At 39.3% G+C, this 19,933-nt stretch overlaps 3 protein-coding genes across 4 annotated transcripts in view; 2 read left to right on the top strand and 1 right to left on the bottom strand.

Moving 5' to 3' along the window:
• The window catches only part of LOC118336202 (RIIa domain-containing protein 1), a 3,417-nt gene extending 1,596 nt beyond the window's left edge, over window positions 1-1,821 (top strand). Inside the window, exons 4-5 of one of the 2 annotated variants that reach the window (XM_035672802.1) lie at window positions 549-638; window positions 907-1,821. In XM_035672802.1, coding sequence (XP_035528695.1) covers window positions 549-619 — 71 coding nt within the window. In that variant the 3' untranslated portion in view covers window positions 620-638; window positions 907-1,821. Of the gene's footprint in view, window positions 1-548 lie in introns of both variants that reach the window. The other variant, XM_035672801.1, reaches the window with a different exon arrangement.
• Window positions 1,822-4,349: 2,528 nt separating this feature from the next.
• Window positions 4,350-14,776, top strand: otoa (otoancorin). Its single transcript, XM_035672175.1, has 23 exons — window positions 4,350-4,381; window positions 4,612-4,744; window positions 4,864-4,926; window positions 5,032-5,225; window positions 5,310-5,443; window positions 7,496-7,614; window positions 7,699-7,838; window positions 8,189-8,297; window positions 8,433-8,648; window positions 8,723-8,893; window positions 8,982-9,122; window positions 9,271-9,320; window positions 9,845-9,986; window positions 10,396-10,589; window positions 10,679-10,769; window positions 10,952-11,087; window positions 11,226-11,416; window positions 12,084-12,233; window positions 12,316-12,458; window positions 12,903-13,039; window positions 13,165-13,262; window positions 13,992-14,145; window positions 14,694-14,776. Exons 1-23 carry the CDS (start codon window positions 4,350-4,352, stop codon window positions 14,774-14,776), a joined length of 3,021 nt encoding a protein of 1,006 aa, XP_035528068.1.
• A 494-nt stretch (window positions 14,777-15,270) lies between these two features.
• znf687a (zinc finger protein 687a) overlaps window positions 15,271-19,933 on the bottom strand; it is a 9,000-nt gene continuing 4,337 nt past the window's right edge. Inside the window, exons 6-11 of the mRNA XM_035672499.1 lie at window positions 19,738-19,914; window positions 19,491-19,653; window positions 19,149-19,388; window positions 18,913-19,025; window positions 18,155-18,257; window positions 15,271-18,068 (exon numbers count right to left, since the gene is read on the bottom strand). Coding sequence (XP_035528392.1) covers window positions 17,454-18,068; window positions 18,155-18,257; window positions 18,913-19,025; window positions 19,149-19,388; window positions 19,491-19,653; window positions 19,738-19,914 — 1,411 coding nt within the window. The 3' untranslated portion in view covers window positions 15,271-17,453. The remainder of the gene's footprint in view (window positions 18,069-18,154; window positions 18,258-18,912; window positions 19,026-19,148; window positions 19,389-19,490; window positions 19,654-19,737; window positions 19,915-19,933) is intronic.

Here is a 19,933-nt window from a genome sequence, read left to right as displayed (position 1 = left end):
ACGTCTAAAAGTGCATCAAAATAGCTGAAAACTGTTTCAAGCAAAGGCACAGTTCGAGTGCCACTGACAGGGTAGGAACGACTAATGCGTCAACAAGAAGACTCCAGGAAGAGTAGTTCAATCAGGAGAGACAAGTGAATGAAGTAAAGATAATTGGAGGTCTAGACACCGGTGGTGGTGGTTGATGACTCTGCTGAGGCTGATAGGATGATGAAATAATGAAGCTGAAAAATCTGCTCGACTAGGCTGTGATGGGCAGGTGGCAGAGTGTGCATAATAGCAGCATGAATGGACAGCAGTAATACGATACCGGTGTGACGCTGTGCTACTGGATAGATGTGACCAGCAAGGAAATTGTGCGTGAGAGGAGTGAATGCAGGATGGAAAGAGAAAATATTTAAACATCTCTATGCAAAACAGTAGTCTTCCTGACTGAACTTTTGGTTCATTTGTTGTCCGGGTCATAACTAATGAGGATCCAACTTAAAACTCTGAACACGCACAAGCATAAACTTACCCACTCAATGTGTTTTTCTTATTTTTTTCAGATCACTTCACCAACCCAGACCTTAATGCGGTTATTGGCTCCAAAATGGAAGGAAACAGTGACATGCAGTGAAACAGGCCCAGCAGTCATGGTGCTTCTCTTTTGTGCACTTTCTCTGTACAGAGCAATATGTATGGATTCTATTTTAGTAACAACAAAGGCACGGATAAGTTCGTCAGTCCACAAATTGTTAGGTTGATAGCGTTATTGTCGGATTGCTATCGTGCAAATTCCGGAAGCCAGCTGATAGGGGAAATGGTAACAGCCATCCTTAATGAGTGTGATTAAAGGTTAATGAGAAGAGGATGTCCTGTGGGTATTACGCATACAGTAACCTGTGCTGTTTGTCACATCGACAGCATGATTTTGAAGAGATAAACTCAACGCTGGAATTGGTGTTTACTCCTTGCAACTACCCTTTGCACCGGAACTGTGTGGGCCCAGTTGTTGAGCGGACACACTGTAGTCTGCACTGATCTGGACTCAACTACATGGACAAATCAAGATATAAAATTGACTTCACTTATTTATTTTATGAAGCAGCTTTGTGGTCCAGTGTCATCTCTTCTGTCCTTGGCGTCATTTTGTTATCTCTGTTTTGGTGCCATTGTGAAATTGGATTCACATTTGTGTGGCAAATAAAAATTATAAATTGGAAGAACCGCACTTAATAATAAAACTGAAGTTTTCAGACACACATTCAAAGAAGTGTAAATGTCATGAATGAGGACCATACATCTCGTGGAGTAGGTTTACTGACTTTAAAAGTGGGGTTTCCACATTGAACTCTTTACTGCTTACATTGGATTTAGCACAAGAACTGAGAACCAAGAACTTAACCTTCATTGTTACCTCTCTGTATTCAAGAGCTGCAGTTTTCTGTTTGCCGAGCTTTTAACTGTGTTTATCCACCCTTGTTTGTTGTGGCTAAGTAATTCCATTTGGATAATGCAGCTCTGTGTTGGGTTGCGGTGCGTTGGTTATATCAGCCCCGTCTCTTCCAGCTGTCATTTGAAATGATGTATAATTTGAGGAATAATGATAGCATCCTCATAGAACAACTACTCATCCAATCAAGAGTCCAAACTCCCTAATGATCTATTGTTAACTCAGCATTGTGTCTCAAGCATGTTATTTCCAAGTCTGCATCTTATTTATGAAACAATTAGAATAAAAGATGTAGTTTTATGTATGATGAGAATCCTTTAACCGTTTTTATAGGATTTGCCCGACAATGTTTATTTCATGGTTGACATCAGAATGCATCAATTAAAAAGACATCTTTCGAGATCCGCAACCCCTGTCTCTCTCTTTCTCTCTCACTCACACACATACACACGAACAGTGCTGTTTAATACCATGCACCTGCTCTGCCTCAGTTGAGGACAGGTAACCGCCCAGTCAACTCACATCAGACGTGGGAGAAAGGCAGAGGAACAACACGCTCATCCTCACGTTGTCTACATCTTGTTTTTTAAATTGTGTCGTTTCTAGAATCTTCCAGGGAGCAGACGCAGATTCTGTGAGTAATTACTAATTTGTACAAATCAAAAGGTTGTTTGTTTTTCTTTTTGTTTTCAGTCTTTGTGATGTGTTTACATTCACAGGTATGAAATTATGTTGAAACAGTAACGCTGAAATGTGTGGGTACAATACATATATGGTTTTGTATGTTTTAATGGTTATATATTTTTTTATATGTCTTTAATTCATTATGTAACCACCAAATAAATAATTAGGCATATAAATATTGTCTGAATTTACAAGAGACTATATAGTCTATAGTAGTACTATAAGGTCTTGGGACAATGTGTTATTACAGAGGTATCTATTATTCTATTTTTCCTAGTTTTGCTCACCCATTTTAAATAATTCTTCATATTTAAATAAGAAACCAAATCAATGGAAAGTAAACAAATTGTATGAAGGCAAAATACCAACATGCAAATGTTTGAGTGGGAACTCTAATATGTGAAAACCAATGAGGAATGCAAAGAAGCTTGAGCAGAGGTAGAGAAGCTATCAGAATGTTCCACAGTACATGATGTACATTACCAAACCTGTTTTTCACAGCGTGCTACCCTCCAAAGTCCATGTGGCCTCCCATAGGATGAGTAACAAAGATGGTAACTATAGGGAAGTATGCTTACAATTCCTCAGAGGAGGAAGTATGTCAGAAAATTGGAGGTGGCTCTCATGGAGACAGGTTCCATAACAACTAGAGATCTAATAACAAAATCCTCACACCATACCAAGATAACCTTTTCTGTTATAGAAAAGAATGCAAATCTATGCAAACATCACTGCTAGTATTTGTTGATATGAATGCGAATGCGAATGAATGTTTAAATTATGTCATTATGTTGAACAGACAGGTTCAACATAACTGGCAGGTCTTTTCACCATGGCTCCAAAAGGAGGAACATGTTTCCTTCTACTGACTGTGGCCTGTACAGCCTTGGGTAAGCAGCATGACATGCATCGTCTCCTCTCATAACCAGCAAGATGCATGAATGTTGTTTCTGTCTACATAAATGTCTTTTTTATAATTATTTGTTACTACCTTTTCAGCCATGAGCTCTACTGTGATGCCTTCAGACTTCAAAGACATGGCTAAAAAAATGGTATGTAATTTCCTGAATACTTCATCTTCCTCTGGAAGTAGTATGCAAACTGTAGTAGTATGCAAACAAAAACAACTGTTTTTGATTAGACACATTTTCAAGTCCAACACAGTTTAGGGTTTATTTGTTTTCTCTTTGGGCCAATAATAATAATTACCATCATCACACTGACATTGTGAAAAGATTTTCTCTTCCTGAAGTCATTCAAATGTTATGCAGGACTACAATAATAAGGGTCCATTTAATCATGGGAATCAAATTTTACCCATTTGTAGTAACTGCACTGGAATTTTTGGGGGCCAGTGAGGGTAAATTTATTGTATTTCTTATTTGAAAAACAACATTAAGGGAAGCAAAGTGGCTCTACCAATTGTTGGTTCTTACCCTGTGTTTGTATAGTATCTTTTGAGATTCAAGTTCAAGAGGTTTATTGTCATGTGCACAATAAGAAACACAGTGGTTTATACATACAATTAAAATCTTACTTTGCTCGACTCCCTTTACACAACACACAAATAGAAGAATAGAATAAAGTTAAAAAATATAAAATATAACAAAAATATAACATAAAACTTAAAATGCAAAACAGTGTAAGTGCAGTTAATTTAAATGCAGTGTCATTGTTTGAACATTGTTTTACACTTCTACCATAGATTTAGCATTTTGTATCGTGTTTATATACTGTATTTACCGGACATATGAAACCATATAAGTAATTAAGTGTTTTTCACGTTTATTTTGAATGCATGTTTTTTAACCACGTACAAACATTTTAAACAATTAAATATCTTACTTTATCTGATGCTGATATCTCTGTTTTTTATCAGATGAAGAAGTGCCAGGATGAGGGTGAGGAAATTCTCAATACACATTTTGTGTGTGAGTGACAGAGAGCAAGAGAGAGAAGAAGAAGAAGAGTGTTTGCATGCATCTGAACTCAAAATTCAAGTTAAAATGTTGAACTCTATTACAGCCTTAGACATATCTAATTGGCTCTGCAGTACAGTTATCATAAGTAATCGCAGTCCTCAGTGTATGAATGTGACATAATGTGTTTCTGCTAATACATAGCAAATACTCAGACCAGTCCTGATGGGATTTTTTTTTACTGTGTATATAAATATTAACTGTATATAAATATGGATCATTGTTATGTTAAAGGATACCCAGTGCCAAAGATGGCGTTGCTGAAAACTGTCTTCAATAACAGGTAATTCTGTAAACGTGTCTCCTAAAGAAATAAAAGAAAATTATCATATTTTCCTGTGAATTTTCAAGTATTGCAGGCTGTTCCTTCAATCTACCAGTTGTTCACATTTATAAAGTAAAAATAGACTGTGTTGAATTTCACTGGATAATTAAAGGATACAATTGATCAACAAATAAAACACAACATCTAATGTTTAAAACCATTTCTACTCACTCTTATTTCTCTCTCAGTGACATGCCTATGGAGAACAGAAACACTGGCCAAACCGACACCTTCCTATCTACCTTCAAGAGCATCCTGGATTCAGTCTCTCTCGTCAAAGGCTCACTTAGCCAAGCCCCTTTGGATGACTCAGATAAAATGGTGTGAAAACACACAGTCATGCATTTAAACCACATTTGATTTCTTCACATAAAAATTATATGAATAATAATTGGTTATTAATTAGTTTAGTTTTATTTCCACCTGTCATCTCTTTTTAGACAAACATGATGAAGAACTGCAGCTATCTTGCAACCATGATCAAGATGATGAGGAACTCCTCTGTCAGTATTCCCCACTAATGCCAAGAAGAAAAGAAAACATAATCCATTAATTAATGCAACTCTCTGGCAGTCTAATGATACCTGTCCTCTCTTTATTTCCCTCAGGACACATCTGCGTGTTACATGCATGCATTTATGGCCCCTCTGTCCTGGGTGACTTTGACCACACAGAGTGAAAACAACATGGAGTCGGATGACTATGACACACTGCTGTCGGCTGCAAAACCTGCACTGCAGGACATGCCTCCTTCAAGAATGAAACTTCCAGTCCAAGCCAAGCCCCAAAATGTGAAAAAGATGTGAGTGGGCTTTTATGCAGTTACTTCCTCCACGATCCCTCAGCAACTTTTGTTAAATTTCTAAAAATTGGTGGTTGGTTCCAGGATGAAGATGCTGCAGGAAGTGTATGATCCTATGTCTGAAGACCAAAACACTCAGGTGGTAAAATGGGCAAAACAGCAGATCACCCAGAACTACTTCAACTGTACAGTGACGCCATCACCTGACTCAAGATTAAGTAAGGAATTAGTTAAGCATATCAACTCAGAAACCACTTTCTACAATATAATGTAGTCACAGAGTCCATTAGATAGTCACCCTGAACTATTTATGGGAAAATCAGATATTTTAAATTCATAATCTAATACTTAAAAGGAAATAAACGTAAGACATAGGGCAGAGAAGCTAGAAAAGATAGTAAGCATGAGGTTGAAGAAGTAGAAGTGACTAAACAAAGGGAAGCACTTGAGAGATGAAGAGGCTGTAGAGAATAAGCTGATTTAAAGCAGTAGAATAATTTTGAATGAAGGATTAAAATAGAGAGAGAGGAGAACTAGGAGGAAGAGCAAGAGATAGATTACTTTCTCCAAGGCACAAATTAAAAAAAGATGCACTGCAGAATTATTTCCTGGGTGTAGATGTGTATATATATATATATATATACAATGTATATAAATAACTTTATATTGGTTCATTTTATTTCATATGTTATTCTATAAATGTTATTATCCTTCTCTATATGTGTAACATTAGGGAACTGCAAACATTAATTTTGTTACACAACCTTGTGTTGTATCATGATGAATACATTTTCTTGATTCCTAGAAAAAGCAGCATCTCGTACAAATCGCTTCTTAAATAATGCTGAGGAAATGGAGCAGCTGATTGAGAAGGACACTGACAAACACTAGGCAAATCTGGCGGAAACCTACCATGAACAAAAGTAGCAAAACAGTAATTGGACACAGGAGAAAACTGCAGAAAAGATGGAGAAAAGTCAAAACATGTAAGGTGACTGCGGAAAGGAGAGACCTGAAAAAGGAAATATTAGATATTACAAGACATTTTGCTAGATCATCATAAACTGAATGACATCAGCCGTAGATGAAATACTCATAGACGAACAAGCCGAATTCAGGAAAGGCAGAGGGTGCACAGACCAGATCTTCACTCTCTGGAACGTCATTGAGCAGTGTAGCAAATGGCAACGACAACTGTAAATAAACTTCATCGACTTCCATAAGGCCCACTGTGATAGCCATGGGAACATCCTCAGAATTTATGGCATTTTCAGCTTTTCCTGCACTGGGGCAAACAAAACCAGCTTTGCAGTAGGAGTAGGCAGTATGGAGTCATGTATGCAGATGTGTAATGTCAAAACTTTTATCCAACCTCATCATGGACTGGGTCATGCAGAGAACAGAACAACAGAAGATCAGGCGAGAGAAATTTGATGGACTCCCTATTCCATCCTTGAAGACCTTGACTTTGCAGATGAGTCACATACACATCACCACTTACAGGAAACAGTGAGACTCCAGTCCTTTGGGCAACAAGTTGGACCGGTGAACAAATCTGGAAATCTCACCAATACAGCTGGAATGCTGGAAAACATCCAAACAGGACACCCATGAATTATCTACCTTACTATGAAAAATTATGAATATATTCTGGCCAAACAGTACCTCCAACAACAACATTCTCAAAATTACTCAGCAAGATAAGATACAACAGACAACAGCAGTTCCCAAAATTGCGTTATTGAACCCCAGAGGCTTAATGAAAGAGAGGGAGGCCCAAAATAACATGGCGCTGGACCACTGAGAGAGAGCTACAACAATACCAACTGGAGGCCAGAGCTGGAGAAGGAGGCCACTGACATACAGAAATGGAGTTACTATCTCACTGTCCTTTGTGCCAGCCAGCATAATGGGAATGACTGACTGACTGATATATGTAAATCATACAAAACAGGTCAAGAAACAAACAATAAAACAGGCTGGAAACAATGCCTGAGAAGACAAAGTACAGTGCGGCATTGTGAGTGTCACAGAAAAACCGCACTTGTTATGTGTGTTTGTGGCACACATATTTGCTTATGTTTGCAAATGTGTTTGTATGTTTAGATAGGACCGTAATACAGGAAATCAGGCAAATCAAAAAATCAAATGCTGCAGACTTCACAATAAACACTCAACTCTTTCCCTAATGCACTGCCTCATTTCTGTTGTCACTTTTGTTATTATATGTTGTTTGAATGTGACTATTAACAGCCTCGTTTATTCTCTAGAGCTGATGGAGACGTGCAAATCTTCAGTGAAATGGCTGAGCACGGAGGCATTGACCATGTTGGGACCGTACCTCTCCGGTTTAGCACCAAACGATGTAGATTCTTCTCCCAAAGAAAAGGTGAGGCATAATGAGCCAATGAAACTTGAAATAGCAAATGACAAGATTCTTATTTGTGTTGGTTTTCTTCACTTTCTCCTGTAGCTGTGTGAATTCTTCCGTTCGGCCCAGTTCAAATCCGCCTTAAAAATGGCCGCCGCCATGAACCCCAGCCTGGCCGAGAAGTTTCTCCAAAAATTTCAAGAGTGCTTCAGTGCGGGGGCGTTTGCACAATATTTGGACAAGTGTGTATTCATGCATGGATGTGTGTACATTAGTGCATAAAAACTCTGGATTAGAACAATTCTGGCAAAATAATCTACCCTTATATAATTAATTTTCATATCAAATCATTTCCTGACTAAACAGAAGAGGAAAAATGAACATACACTTATTGTATCAAAGGTTTCCATACACTGTTTACCCTGAATACTAGGTTTTAACAGATAAGAGTGCATTGTACAGACAAATACTTAAGAGAAAAATACATCAGTTATAATATTTATGTACAAATAAATGTGCCTGACATTATAGAGAGCTGATTTAATTTCAAGGTTGGAATAATCACTACATGTTTGCCTTTGAAACTCCTCAGGCTCGGCCCACTGGCCTGTTATTATTACACAGTGCCAGACCTGTCATCTGACCTCAGCAAGCAACTCCTCTCTGAACTCAATAACTGCAACAACCCCGGAATCGAAACGGTATCGCTCACTCGTTCATAGTTTCGTTCAAACTTTCACCCATGTCCTCCCTCAGCCAGGACAGAAGTAATGAATTTAATGAATATCAGTCATCTCTCGATTACTCTTTGTCTTTTTTCCTCCTCCTGATTCAAGCTGAAGAAGCGCCTTGTCAAGTCTGTGATTTCAAAGTCCAGCACTACTAAAGCACTACTTGAACTGGGCAGCAGTGTTAACCTGTTGTCTCCCAAACAACTGTCCGAAGTCTCTGGCAACGATCTCAAAGAGATTCTAAAAAATCTGGGACCGACTGTCCAATGGACACGGGGCCAGCTGCGCGCCCTGGTCAAGAAACAGCTGGGTGATATAAAGGTGAGCTTGCACGGCCGCTGGAAGCTTGTTCCTCACACGCTCATCCACTCACTCTATATTCTGCTTTCCCTTAGTGTAAAAATGTGTCGGGTCAGGAGCTGAAGGCCCTTCAAACAGTTGCAGAAGGTTTGCCAAGGTGTTTGCTCAAGAATGTCAAAGCCCGGGAGATCCTGAATGACACAGAGGCCCTGAGGAACATCTCCAGGTCGATGAAGAAGGGGCAGCTGAAGGCCATGCTGCAGGGGGTGAGTAGGGAGAGAGAAGCAGGAAATAGAGGCTAATTCTATAGTTTAAGACCTATGCACATAATTTTAACTAAATGTTTCCCTGTAGCTCCGTAAGGGTGTGGATCCCTCAGAGCTTGTGCAAAAGTTGGATGGCGCTTTGCTTCACTGCGTTTCTCTGAGCAACCTAGCCAAAGCAAACATCAACTCTTTGGACCAAGTGGAGAATAAAATGTGGAGTCTGCCACAGGTAATGTCCCTGAATATCCCCTAGCTATTATCACATTTGATTATGTTTTTACATTTTTAACGTATACTGTATCATCACTATTACTGTTTTTCGTGCATTCGCATCAGAATCTTTCATAAATGTATCAAAAAATGGTGTGATGTTTCAGGCAGCCTACCTGGCAAAAAAGATGGACGATCTAAAGCAGCTTCAATATAGGTGAGATATACAGCAGTGAAATAACAGAAACCCCATTCATAACAATACAATTAAAAAAGCATTGCAATAAACATGTCTGCCATTGCTTTACATGTTTTGCATTTAAAACAGAGGGTCAGTCCTTCAGGGCATAACCTGTAAGATGATTGACAAAATAGCAGACGGTGATGTGCAACAGATCGCTCAGGCCATAACAGGGAGTTCACAGTGGCTCTCCAAAGTGCAGGTATGTATTTACTCTCATAGACACAAAAATAAAACATGTATTTGAGTATACCAGCTGATAACAAATATATGTTTTCAGGCAGGATGTGCTGCCCAAAAGCTTTTTTCGACTTTGGAGAACGAGAGAGCTGACTATTTCAAAACCATCACTTTGATGGAGATGGATAACATTCCCACATTCTTACTTCTTCAACTGCCGTAAACAAACTTTTCTCTGTCTCACTTAATCATGTATTTTTAAAAATCTGTAATAAGATGTAACAGCCCTCCATCTTTGTATCTCATTTACACCATCCCAGGCCTTCGAAGGTGAAGGATTTGCCTGACTCTGTGTGTCCCGTCTTCCTCAACAAGATGGAAGTGGCCAACCTGACCTCATTGCCTCGTCGTGCCCCGTCCCGCCTCGCTCTTGCCCAGAGAGCTCTGCTTTGCCTGGTCAATGTACGCACAAGGATACAGACGGGTGACAAATTAAAGTAAAAGCCAACATAAATTGCCTCAGTAAGGTGTCGCTTCTTGGTCTCTGGAAGTCTCTGGAACGCTACCAAAAATATTCCCTCATTTGGTGTTTTAATGAAAGGTGGTGGAGAGTCTAAGAGACTGTTCCAAAATCTTCCATAGAAGTTTAACTGGGTTTGGATCTGTTGACTGCGAATGCAATATAATACACTCATCAAACCGTTCAGTGAGTCCTGTATGGAAGCGTCATATGTTCCTCTATGTATCTATTTTTCTTTAAACTGTCAGCTGCCTGTACCTACTGTTCCACACCTAGTACAATCACTTGAGTGATTTTTTTTGAGTTTACTGTGTGCAACAACAGCCTAAGATATTTGCTGTGGATTTGCAGGGGAATGGCTTATCCGGACTGACCACTGAGAATGTGTCCAGGCTTGGACCACTCTTGTGTGAGCTTCAGCCTTCCCAACTGCGCCTCATGGCCCCCAATGTCCTCAACTCCAGCCTCCAAGCCATGGCTTCCTGCCAGCACATTCCCCAACACCACAGGGCAGATCTAATTCAGCTGGTCAACCAGACTTTTGGGTAGGACAGGCTCCCCATTAATGCTGAGGTTACTGCAGAGAAAGAAAGAGAAGAGTCTGATGCATTTCTTTTTTTTTAATCTTGTGCAGGGATGCATCTGATTGGTCAGCAGAGACTATGGAAGAACTGGGTCCGCTCCTCCTTTTGGATGATAATTCCACATCTGCTCTTCCCAAAAAGGTGTGTATCTTCACATGTCCTGGACAGTGATGGTCCTCATGATGTCCTATGTTTGTGCTTTTTCACATTTTCATCAAAAATGATAAATCACTCAAAAGTAAGACTGAGTTCAGCACTGTACTCTTCTGGTTACTATGATTCATGCATCTATTGTTTATTTTCCCTCTCTCTGTCTCTGTCAGCCTTGGATGAAAGACGTTCTCTATTTCCTGAAGTCACGCCTGACCCAGACTTCTGATGCACTGGAAAAGAAAATCTTCGATCTCACCACCGCCGTCACCACTACCGCATCAAATGCAGCGCGTAAAAAGAGAGCAGGTGAGGAAGACACATCTTGGGTGTGCTATACATTTTCTTCTCTTGGTTAGTGATACTGCACAAAACATTTGGTGATGTTGATTCTACTGTACTTTTCTTTTTCTCACTTGCTATGTGTCTCGTTCCTTTCTCTATCAGCCAGCACTGACAGTGCTAAGGTACCTACTGTGGAGCTGATTGAAGAACTGGGAATGGACAACATCTACTGGACAGCTGCACAGCTGGATCAGATGTCAACCGAGACCTTCCTCGCTACTGTAGAAACACTTGCTAAAATCCCTGACTACAGTGCAGACCAACTGGCCGTGCTCAGTAAAAAAGCAACTAAGGTACAGTGGAGGCACTCATCCTGGTTCTGTTCGTTCAGGGAGCAGAGGACTCCGCTGGCACAGTGAAGGAGGCAGAAAGTTCCTGGTTTATGTTATTTAGGGACTGACTGGGATGGCGCCTGAATCTTATAGTTCAAGCAGGCTTTTTTATTAAACTTACAATGGACTCTGCCCCTCATAATATCTCAAAATACTATAAGTGATGAATTGGTATAACTCGTTTAACCACAAAAACTAAAATAAAAATAATGTACTACTTAAAACCTATGTGCAAATGGAACAATAGTTTTCACAATATACTCCAAATTTCACAGCAGAAACTTTGGCAGACATGGAGATGTGTGTCCCAAACATTCCAGCCTCTCTATTTATGAACCAAGAGCTACTATCTGAATAGTTATTACCAATGTAAGTAACTCAATTAAGCTGCAACAGAAGGCAGCTCTGAAATAAAATATACAACTGGTGTGACATTTTTTTTAAAGACTCTCCTCTGCACAACCAAATAAGACCACCCTAACTGCAGCAAAAACAAAACAAACAATTTCTGACTCCTTCCCCTCCAAATCTTTGTACAGTCCATAATTAAAAACAGTATTGTGATGACAAAACTTAAAGTAAAAATCTGATTAATTTCAATCATAAGTGTTTCTGTGTGTTTCTGCAGGCCTTTGGCCCAGTGTCAGCAATGAATGAGACTGTGGTGACACAGATCGGCTGTATAAGTCAGGGCTTCTCCAACGCAGACCTGGAGAAGCTCCCCTTCTCACTGGACACTCTGGAGGAAATTGCCCACTGTGGTTGGAATGAGTCACAGGTGAAGTAATAAAAACAGCTATTCATATTCTATTATACTGACTATCATGATGTTCGCTAATCCAGTTGACCTGTCTGAATAGATGGAGCCAGTGTGGAAGGGTGTTGCTAAATATAACAACCTGACAGCGCAGCAGCTGGGAGCTACAGAGATGGTCTCACTGAGCCAGTTCATCTGCGGTCTAAACTCCACAGAGATCGGACAACTCAACATGGACGCCTTCAGGTTTGTCCTCCATACAGAACTCACTGATTCTGTTTATGTCACCACTTTCTGTTTGTTGTATTCAAATAAAACAAATAAAATGGGGGTGTAGCCTCACAAAATCAATACTACTAGTAATTTTAGATTGTTCAAGAGAGGGAGAGAAAAAAACATTATGCCAAATACTTATTATACTTTAAACATACAACAGCATTTAAAAAAAAGTAAAATTCTGTCTTTGTCTCTTGCAGCTAAAGGGGTTTACCCACCTCAACTACCAATACAAGAATTTTGATGACTATCCCCCCATTTATCTCTGCGCTCCATATATTATTTTTATAGCAATACTAATCAATCCTTAAACAAATCTGATTCAGCACAATCAAATATTTTGACTATGTTATAAGCTGCAGAGTGAGAAGATGTCACAACTACATAACGTGTGTGTGTTGGTGTGTTTCACAGGGATGCTGTGGGCTCAATGGATGGTGTTCAGTGCTCCTTCAATGTTACACGACAGTTGACAAATCTCGCTGTGTCCGCATTTGGACATCCCAGCACCTGGACTGAAGCACAAGTGGCTGACCTGGGAAACATCATTGGTTAGATAATCACCTCTACTCTGTGTCCTCTAAAGGAAACCAAATGCCATTGTAGTATTCTTCAAAAGTGTCAAAGCTCTGCAGCTTCTTACAAAACACATACCATCTATTTCTGTCTCCCTCAGCTGGGTTGGATGCAAGTGAGCTGGCTTCATTAGACGCGTCTGTCTTCTCATTTATCAGCGAGTCGTGCATCCCACTCATACCTCCAACAAACTTTGCTGTAAGTAACTTCCTCTCTAACATTTGTTCTTTCTTTTTTTAGCTGGGAGCCACATACAGTAGTGGAAAGTAACTAAATACATTTACCCAAGTACTGAGGTATTTGTACTTAACTTGAGTATTTCCATTTTATGCTACTTTATACTTATACTCGACTAGATTTCAAAGGGAAACATTGTTCTTTTTACTCTAGTACGGCACATTTATCTGACAGCTATGGCTGTTTAATATTCATTTTCGTACAAAATGCAAGAGCCATTTCTGTTACTGTTTTGCTTTTTGTTACTGTTTTGTTTTCTATTACTGTTTTGTTTTTGGTAAACCTCCCACCACTTGGGGGAGTGGTGCCGCTGTCAATAAGGAAGAGGGTTACCTGATACAGGTATTGATTAAGATGTTGACGGGGAGGAGAAGCACAGTTTTTGACCGTGCGGTAATAGTTGAGAAAAAATAATGAATAATAATATACATGTACATATATAGTATACATATATACATACATACATACATACATGCATAAATACATGAACAGTAGCACTATGAAAGGAGCTATTTGGCACAATGAGTACTTTTACTTTTGTTTGAGCGCATTTTGCCGATATTACTTGGGTACTTTTCCTCAAGTAAGATTTTAAATGAAATACTTTCACTTGTAACTGAATGTTTATACATCGAAATGATCTGAAAACATATTCCACTTCCTCTGTGCCACTTTCTGTTTTCCCTCCAGGCTCTCTCTGCTGCTCAGCTGGAGGCTCTTGGACCTGACAGCGCTGCCATGGTAACCAGTGAACAGCTAGGTGCCCTGGGTCCTGATCAACTGGCTGCTCTTGAAAGCACCACAACCGGGACTCGTGACCAAACACAAAACTCTGGCCTGTCAGGTAAGAAGATATATGTTCAGTGCAGTAAATGCACATATTTTTAGTGTGTTTAGATACTGCCAGTGCGTTTTAGAATTACTTCAATATGTCAAAAGCTTGTTTGTTCTGCTTTACAACAACCAGTAAAGTTTTATCCTGCTGTGAAAACTAGGCCAAAAAATCTAGTTTTATCCACAACAATAAATATACACAAGTAAACAGAGTTAACGTGGACATGAGAGGTGGAGTTGAGAAGTGAAATGAGAATATATTGAGCTTAATCATATGTATTTAACTAAAAGGCTTGAATTTTTGTATTACTCATAAAGATATGTATAAACATGTCATCGTTGCCCTGGGAGCTCCAGCAAGTTCCATGACATTTAGATTTACATATCGATAGATCCTGATTGGTGACATCAAACCAGTGAGAAAGACACAAATACAGATATCTCCAATGTAAAATAACCAAAACTATTCTAGCTCAGTGTGTCTGTGGGAAAATACGCTTTCAATGGTCTCTCAGTGGAGAAATCGTTGCATTTATTCTTTATGTCACTTTCATTTAGGAGCTCCATCACTGACTGTCGAGGGGATGTCAGCTTACATGAAGCCTCTCCTGTTTCTCCTCACGGGGTTCCTGCTGCTGTGAGAACAGAGAGCCACCACATCCTACTGCAAGACTGGCAGGAGCCTTAGCTAACCACACACACAGAAGTTATCGTTATAGTGCATTTTTGACAACATGTAATTCTTATGTTATTTGTGATGACGACATGTTTCTTGTAGATTGATTATCTGAGGTAATTTATGTGTGAGCGTAGGAGTGTGGCTGTAACAACTATATAACATAATCAAATGACCTGGTAAGATGTGTAAGGATTCTTTATTATTATTTTTAAGTTAAGTTTACTTTTAAATATTCTGTCTCTATATATTTGTAAGAAAGTATATTTTAATAGAATGAAGAGGAGTTTGTAATGTGTGTCCTCCATATGGGATGTCTTAAGATCGCATTATTTGGATATTTGTACTGACAAAATGGAAAATGACAAATGATTTAACTCAATAAAGAATATTAATCTACTGAGTACAAGGAATGTGAAGTGGTATTTAAAGGCAAAAAACAAGTTAAAGACAATGAGCTGTTTTTTATTGTTTTATTTATCTTTTTTTAAATAAACATTTGGTTAGAAATTGTTTGTCAATGCAAAAACAAAAAGTTTACGAGAGCAATGTGTGTTAAAGCATTGGATAATCTCCTGAGAAAGTAAACACAAGCGCAAACGGCTCACTGATGATTACTCAGTGATGGCGATGCATGAATATTAGCTCAATCTGTGGATCCTGTGGTCGGAAACATTTCAGCGAATCAACAGCTTGTGAGACATAAACAGTTTAAAAAAAAAAAAGGTGCTACTAGAGATAAAAATTAAATCAAAACACAGCACTCAGAACACGTTCTCCTCTCAGACGTTCTCATACTGAACAACAGTTATGTTAAACAGTACTGACTTTTCAGTTTCGTGTCCTTTGGTGTTGATGTGGATGCCAAGTTGTCCATCAATAACACAATCCGATCTGTGTTGACAGTCACTAATTCTTTCCGTTAACATAAAATTATATTCATCTAGTTAACCAGTGCTGAACTCAGTTATGCAGGACAAAGACTGAAGAAAATCTTAAAATACAAGGTTCTGCATGTTCTCATCTTCTTAGTAAAGCATAAGAAACAGACACGATCACATACATACTGATCTTTTTAAAGTAATCTTATTTAAAAAAAAAAAGAAAGACAAGCACATCCCCCAAACCAAAATATGTAATTTTAACTTCTAACTCTTGCACATAAAGAAGGAATAAATCAGTCAATCTGATATAATTACAGTACATTCCACTTAAAAAGGTATTTACTTTCATTTCAGTTTTACCCCATCAACTAGTAACAATTGTGAAGACTTCAGATTATTGCTGACCATTTCCCAAAGCATAGTTCAGTTTTTATCTTATCTTATCTTCACAAAGTTATTGGTCCACATTTATTTAAGTACAATATAAATATAAACATGCAGGGACTTAAACATTAAACATTTAAATTATGGGTTCACTTGCGCCTATGTACATCAAAAGAATTATTAGTCTGTAATTGTAATTATTCCTCCTGTCCGTACTGGTAGTGAAGAGATTCCTTCCCAACATGATTAATGAATTTAATAAATTGGCTAATATGAAGTTTCAGCAGTCTGACTTAGACAAATTAATTGCGTATCTTCCAAAGATAGTCTATATAGTACAAAATGTCCCCCTTATGATAGAAGTCTGTGAAAACACAAATAGGAAAGTAGATGGGTTACCTATCTTAAACAAAGTTCAAGTCTTAGTTTTCATATGGCTGCATTAAAGTTGGGAATCAGTTTAAATGTTATTGTATGTTTTTGAAAATGGCTGGCAATAAGTTGAAGTATACACACTTAATAGTAACGGAGCTATTCTAAACCAACGTGATAACTCTCTAAAAATATGTAAAAAAAAAAAAAGGACTTTACAGAATCTCCTCAGTAGGATGAAAACATTGAAATCAAAATATTCATCACTGGCTATCGACATTCAGTGAAACAGCCATTGTAATCACAGTAAGTTCTGGTTCTAACATTCAAAGTCCTCTACAGGCACATCATTATGTGAATGTGGTCACAGCAGTGAACTAGTCGGCATTACTGAATACAGAAATGCAGTATTAGATCCTGAGTGTCAGAAGTAGAGAGTTAAAGGGACAGTTCACCCTAAAATCAAAAATACACATTTTTCCTCTTACCTGTAGTGCTATTAATCCATCTAGATTGTTTTGGTGTGACTTGCAGAGTTTTGAAGATATTGGTCGTAAGATGTCTGCCGTCTCTCAAGTATAATGGAAGCAGATAGCACTTTGCTTATGGTGCTTAAAGCGCCAACAGCAATGTCAGCATTTTAAAAAGTTTAAATGTTTGTTTTGCACCACAAGCGAAGTGCCATCTGGTCCCATTATACTCCATAGAAGCCAGACATCTCTACAGCCAATATCTCCAAAACTTAGCAACTCAACAAATTGCACTACATGTAAGAGGATAAATATATATTCTTGATTTTGGGGTGAACTGTCCTTTATAGGCTGATCTCGACCAGTTTTTTTAATTTTATTTTTACAATCTATTCACATATAAACTGTTCTACCAATCTTTGGTTAAATTAGTGCATAGGTGTGTGCTACTTTTGATGAGAAGTCGACAAGAAATAAGGCACTTCTTTCTTTTATCACCTACCTGCACTGCTCTCCCCGTGTATTTGGTGTCTTAAGTAGTTTTTCCTGCATTCCTCGCACTGATAAAAGCCATACCGTGAGTCCTGAAGTGCGTATTAAGATCTGATGCCTTCTCAAATTTCTTGCGGCACACCTTACAGGCCAGTGTGCCCTCCTCTTCCATCCCCTGAGAGGAGGGCGATGCTGGTGCAGAACCACCCAGAGAACTCTTATCATCATGGTTCTTGCTGTTACCAGGGGAAGGCGCTGGGTGAACGCTGAGGGATTGCTGGTTGTCAGTGAATGTATTTCTCACTTTGTGGATGATGAAACGATGGCGTGACAGGGAGGAAGTGGATGTGAAGCAGGCGCCACACTGTAGACACTGCTGACCGCCGCCCTCCGTCCCTCCTCGTCGGTGCTGGCTGATATGCTCCAAGAACGATGCCTGATCTTCTGTGGTGAAGCCGCAGGGGGCACAGCGGAACCCAGACTCAGGAAGGGAGTAGGGGGCAGTGGTGGAGGAGGAGGACTGCGACTTCTTCACTGGACTCACCCCATCTGTGGAGTCTTCGTCCTGCTCCATCTTTACGGCTGCTCTCCGTCTCCGACGAGCCCCCAAACTGCCGTCCTGTTCTGAGGAACTGTCAGCCTCATCTCCGCCTCCCTGTGACCAGAAGAAATCTGCTGTTAACTACATCTTAGTAAAAAGTGTTTCATGTTTTCATCTTAAGAAATAGAGGAGTGTCTTACCATCATTGCGTCCTGGCTCTCTGTGTCCATGCTGTGTCTCAGCTGAATATGTCTCTCCAACATCGTTCTGCTGCTGAATGTTTTCTTACTCTCACTACAGAACCTACACACACACACACACACACACACTTACCTGTTAACTTATATTCACAAATATACTGAAGGTTCGGTTTCAGGAATCTTAGTTACACTTGATAGCCTGGCATCGCAGATTAGTCTGGAACCTCTCCATTAATTTTTGATTTCCAAGGAGCGCAGGCCAAACTGCTTCTGAACATAATTGGATAGTTGTGATGGAAGTGCTTGATCTGAAAAATGGCCGCCTGGTCACAAACTTCCTCACATTACAGCTAACTAAACACTCAAATGTGTTTCTGAAAACATTTGCAGCGAGAATTAGACAATGCAGTAACAAAAACTTGATTTAGATTTGATCAGCACTGCCTGGTTTGACAGTTTGAAGAAGAAAACCATATGATTTGGCAAAAAGATAAGAATAATTATATGACTTACCAGCCTATTATAGTTTTTTTTTTGCAAATAAATAATTAACTTTGCAGTCTGTCCTAAATTATTCCTTTTCACTCCCCACTTACTTAGACAACAACAATATACTGTTTTTGCAACTTTATTACATACAATCCATGAGGTTACAATGGAATCATTGTGATAATGGTTTCATCTCTTGGACGAAGAGCCAGCAAAGTCAGCTGGTGTATCATGGTGAGGATAAAGGATGCAGAATATGGGATACTCACTGGCAGCGAAAGCCACGATTCATGACTTTGTGTTTGTCTCTGATGTGACGTCTCAGACTGGAGGTGGTGGTGAAGGAGCTCTCGCACTTGTTACAAGGGAACTTCTTCAGAGTCTGCACAACATAAACACAAAAACATATGGCTACATCCACTCATTTATAGTTCTGTCTAAAAAACAAAATGAATGTAGTCAGATTATACGTCTTAGACAGTGGGGGGATGGTGCACTTCCAGACCTTGCTATGTTGTTCAGCCATATGGGTGATGTAGTCTTCCCGGTCTGTGTAGCGTGCGTGGCAAGGTGCACACTTCCACCCTGACGGGGTCTTCATCCTTTCTGTCTTCGCTTTCTCTTCTTTCTCTTCATTCATCCATTCCTCCCCATCTGAGCTCTCTAATGTCAATGCAGGACGTGAACGAGAGGAAGCAGCTGGAGGTGAAGGCAACTCTTGTTTTAGCGTGGGAGTCTTATGGGTCTGAAGAACAAAGTGAACAGGGGGAAAATGACATTATAATTATCTTATTATTGTCTGTACACTAACTGACCTATATTAGACTCTATATAAGCATGCATATACCTTGAAATGATCCAGTAGGGAATTCCTCTGAGAAAACAACTTGGTGCACTCAGGGCATTTAAACACATCCACCTTCTGATTGGTTAAATGAGTGTCAAAGTGGACGTACAGCAGGGGCTTGTTTGTAAAAACTGTGTCACACATGACACATTTATAGATTGACCTGTAAAGGGATAAAAAGTGGGTCAACTCAAAGGAAAACATTTTTCATGAGATAAAGCACGTGTGTGTGTGTATGTATGTATACATGGTCTGTCTTTCAGTGAGCGTTGGATGTTGGGCTGTGATGTGGTTCTGTATGCTGGGAGCAGACTTGAAAGCCATGGGGCAGCTGGGGCATTTGTGGAACATATCACAATGAGCCTGTTGGATGTGAGACTTCACTGAGTTGAGTCCACCAAACACCACTAGGCAACTGGAACATCTGCAGAGAGAGAGAGAGA

Source organism: Morone saxatilis, unplaced genomic scaffold, assembly GCF_004916995.1.
Source record: "Morone saxatilis isolate NCDOM2014 unplaced genomic scaffold, NCSU_SB_2.0 Contig24, whole genome shotgun sequence".
NCBI classification, from domain to species: Eukaryota; Metazoa; Chordata; class Actinopteri; family Moronidae; genus Morone; species Morone saxatilis.
Note: the sequence above shows the minus strand (reverse complement) of the source record. Positions and strands in the feature narration are given on the sequence as shown.